General features: G+C 50.0%; 1 protein-coding gene across 1 annotated transcript; it reads left to right on the plus strand.

Annotated features, from left to right (window-relative positions):
* Positions 1-614: 614 nt before the first annotated feature.
* On the plus strand, positions 615-4,156 carry LOC119522867 (protein kinase C-binding protein 1-like). Its single transcript, XM_037821553.1, is given in 2 exon segments — positions 615-3,418; positions 3,421-4,156. Coding segments are annotated over 2 exon segments (3,390 nt in total). The 5' UTR covers positions 615-720; the 3' UTR covers positions 4,113-4,156.
* Positions 4,157-4,487: the final 331 nt, after the last annotated feature.

Genomic DNA, 4,487 nt, shown 5'->3' on the forward strand with positions numbered 1-4,487 from the left:
CAAGTGTACACAGAAAACTGTTGTGCTGATTGGATTTCCACCCAGTTTGGACCCCTCCCAGTGCACAAAGTTGGGGAAGAGCTGGCTTGAGGGTAAGAGGTGGCCCAAGAGTGCCATCTGCTGGTAGGAGAAGGAACATGCAGTCCACCATGCTGTAGCGCTGCCAAATTATACACAAATGCCCAAATAATCTTGCATTTCCCAAAATAATCTTACCAAGATAAGCAAACAGCATGAAGCCAACAGAAAATCATACAGCACCTGAAGAACTAAGAACGTATGAACAAGCCAAATAAACAAATTAAAAAGCCAGAAGAGACACAAAATTTGGAGCAATTAATTAAAGAAGTACAAACAAATCTCCAAAACAACTTCAATGAGATGGCTAAAGACATAAAGAACATCAAGAAGACCCTAGAAGAGCATAAAGAAGAATTTTAAAGAGTAAATAAAAATAGCAGATCTTATGTAAATAAAAGATACTTTTGATCAAATTAAAAATATACTAGAGGGGATCACAGATAATGGTGGCTCTGGAGCACGGTACAGGCTGTGCAGAATGGAGCTTCATGGCCGGAATCGACCCTGGAAGACATTTAGAAGTCCCAAATCTGCCAGCCTGTTCTGTCTTCCTAACTGTGGAAAAATGAGACGGTTGCTTGAACATTTGTTGGCTTGGCAGAAGAGGAAATAAAAACAGAACAGGAGGTGGTAGAGGGCATGGATATCTCTACTCGCTCCAAAGATCCTGGCTCTACAGAGAGAACAGCCCAGAAAAGAAAGTTCCCCAGCCCTCCGCATTCTTCCAATGGCCACTCACCACAGGACACATCGACAAGCCCCATTAAAAAGAAAAAGAAACCCGGCTTACTGAACAACAGCAATAAGGAGCAGTCAGAACTAAGACATGGTCCGTTTTACTATATGAAGCAGCCACTCACCACAGACCCTGTTGATGTTGTACTGCAGGATGGACGGAATGATTTCTACTGCTGGGTTTGTCACCGGGAAGGCCAGGTCCTTTGCTGTGAGCTCTGCCCCCGGGTTTATCACGCTAAGTGTCTGAGACTGACATCGGAACCAGAGGGGGACTGGTTTTGTCCTGAATGTGAGAAAATTACAGTAGCAGAATGCATCGAGACCCAGAGTAAAGCCATGACAATGCTGACCATGGAACAGTTATCGTACCTGCTCAAGTTTGCCATTCAGAAAATGAAGCAGCCAGGGACAGATGCGTTCCAGAAGCCCGTTCCATTGGAACAGCATCCCGACTATGCAGAATACATCTTCCATCCCATGGACCTTTGTACACTGGAAAAGAACGCTAAAAAGAAAATGTACGGCTGCACAGAAGCCTTCCTGGCTGATGCGAAGTGGATTTTGCACAACTGCATCATTTACAATGGGGGAAATCACAAGTTGACGCAAATAGCTAAAGTCATCATCAAGATCTGTGAACATGAGATGAATGAAATCGAAGTATGTCCAGAATGTTACCTAGCTGCTTGCCAAAAACGAGATAACTGGTTTTGCAAGCCTTGTGGCAATCTGCATCCTTTGGTCTGGGCGAAACTGAAGGGGTTTCCATTCTGGCCCACAAAAGCTCTGCGGGATAAGGATGGGCAGGTCGATGCCCGTTTCTTTGGACAACACGACAAGGCCTGGGTTCCAATAAATAATTGCTACCTCATGTCTAAAGAAATTCCTTTTTCTGTGAAAAAGACTAAAAGCATTTTCAACAGTGCAATGCAAGAGATGGAGGTTTACGTGGAGAACATCCGCAGGAAGTTTGGCGTTTTTAATTACTCTCCGTTCCGGACACCCTACACGCCCAACAGCCAGTACCAAATACTGCTCGATCCCGCCAACCCCAGTGCTGGCACCGCCAAGATAGACAAGCAGGAGAAGGTCAAGCTCAACTTCGACATGACAGCGTCACCCAAGATCCTGATGAGCAAGCCCATGCTGAGCGGGGGCGCCGGGCGCAGGATTTCCCTGTCGGGCATGCCTCGCTCCCCTATGAGCACCAACTCGTCCGTGCACACGGGCTCCGACGTGGAGCAGGACGCCGAGAAAAAGGCCACATCCAGCCACTTCAGCGCCAGCGAGGAGTCCATGGACTTCCTTGACAAGAGCACAGCTTCACCAGCCTCCACCAAGATGGGACAAGCAGAGAGTTTATCTGGAAGCCTGAAGCCCTTCTCTCCCCAAGCATCGAAGCCAGTCATGACGAAAGTGGACAAAACTCCCACCACTGGAAGCATCCTGAATCTTAACCTTGATCGAAGCAAAGCTGAGATGGATCTGAAGGAGCTGAGCAAGTCTGTCCAGCAGCAGTCCACCCCCGTCCCACTCGTCTCTCCCAAGCGGCAGATCCGCAGCAGGTTCCAGCTAAATCTTGACAAGACAATAGAGAGTTGCAAAGCACAATTAGGAATAAATGAAATCTCGGAAGATGTTTATACGGCCGTAGAGCACAGCGATTCAGAGGATTCCGAGAAGTCGGATAGTAGCGATAGTGAGTATATCAGTGACGATGAGCAGAAGTCCAAGAATGAGCCAGAAGATGCAGAAGACAAAGAGGGGAGTCGGATGGACAAAGAGTCACCTGCTGTTAAAAAAAAGCCCAAACCAACCAACCCGGTGGAGATGAAAGAGGAGCTGAAAAGCACATCACCAACCAGCAAGGAAGCAGATGTGGGGGCAGTCAAGGAAGAGGCTAGCCCAGAGCCTGAGAAGGACATTTCGGAAAAGGCAAAACCTTCGCCTCATCCCACAAAGGACAAACTGAAGGGAAAGGATGAGACGGATTCCCCAACAGTGCATCTGGGCCTGGACTCTGATTCTGAGAGTGAACTTGTCATAGATTTAGGAGAAGACCATTCTGGGCAGGAGGGTCGAAAAAATAAGAAGGAACCCAAAGAGCCATCTCCCAAGCAGGATGTTGTAGGTAAAGCGCCACTATCCGCTACGGCGGGTAGCCAGTCTCCCCCTGAAACGTCGGTTCTCACCCGCTCTTCCTCCCAAACTCCCACGGCTGGGGTCACGGCCACCACCAGCACAACGTCCACGGTCACGGCTCCGGCCGCTGCCGCCACGGGAAGCCCGGTGAGAAAGCAGAGGCCGCTTTTACCGAAGGAGACTGCCTCAGCCGTGCAGCGGGTCGTGTGGAACTCATCAACTGTCCAGCAGAAGGAGATCACGCAGAGCCCATCCACGTCCACACAGTCGTCGCCCCTGGTCACCAGCTCGGGGTCCACGAGCACCCTTGCGTCTTCAGTCAACGCTGACCTGCCCATCGCCACTGCCTCAGCCGATGTTGCCGCAGATATCGCCAAGTACACGAGCAAAATGATGGATGCAATTAAAGGAACGATGACAGAAATATATAACGATCTCTCTAAAAACACTACTGGAAGCACGAGATCCGCAGGCTGAGAATCGAGATCGAGAAGCTTCAGTGGCTGCACCAGCAAGAGCTCTCCGAAATGAAACACAACCTGGAGCTGACCATGGCGGAGATGCGGCAGAGCCTGGAGCAGGAGCGGGACCGGCTCATTGCCGAGGTGAAGAAGCAGCTGGAGCTGGAGAAGCAGCAGGCAGTGGACAAGACCAAGAAGAAGCAGTGGTGCGCCAACTGCAAGAAGGAAGCCATCTTCTACTGCTGTTGGAACACCAGCTACTGCGACTACCCCTGCCAGCAGGCCCACTGGCCCGAGCACATGAAGTCCTGCACCCAGTCAGCTACCGCCCCACAGCAGGAAGCAGATGCCGAGGTGAACGCGGAAACACTAAACAAGTCGTCCCAGGCTAGCTCCTCCAGCACGCAGTCAGCCCCTCCAGAAACGGCCAACGCCTCGAAAGAGAAGGAGACGTCAGCTGAGAAGAGCCGGGACAGTGGCTCAACCCTCGACCTTTCTGGTTCCAGGGAGACGCCCTCCTCCATTCTCTTAGGCTCCAACCAAGGATCTGACCACTCCCGGAGCAGTAAATCCGGTTGCTGGAGCAGCAGCGACGAAAAGCGGGGCTCGGCACGTTCCGAGCACAACGCCAGTACCAGTGCCAAGAGTCTCATTCCCAAAAAGTCTCGGCTGGACACCTTCTGGGACTAGGGACAAATCAACACACACCACCCAGCCCATGGCGGGGGTGGAGGGGACAGACACCACAGCAGAGCCAGAAAAGGAGAGCCCCGGGAGACAGAGAACAACCACCTTCAGACTTGAGAATTCCAAATCTTCAGACTATGCCTTGGCTCCTGGCGCAGAGGGCAGCCGACACTACACAACGTCCAACATTAGCTTTGACCGAGGACTGTTCGACCACAGGAAACCTATGCTTTAGGTGTAAATAATGTACAATTTGTGGATGTCATTGAACCTAGAGTACCTTCTTCTTTTTATATTTGTATTAACTTTAACTTATTTAAAAAAGAAAGAAAGAAAAACAATTAAAAAAAAAAAGAAAACCAACAACAAAGAGAATGT

This window comes from Choloepus didactylus, chromosome X, assembly GCF_015220235.1.
Source record: "Choloepus didactylus isolate mChoDid1 chromosome X, mChoDid1.pri, whole genome shotgun sequence".
Taxonomy (NCBI): domain Eukaryota; kingdom Metazoa; phylum Chordata; class Mammalia; order Pilosa; family Megalonychidae; genus Choloepus; species Choloepus didactylus.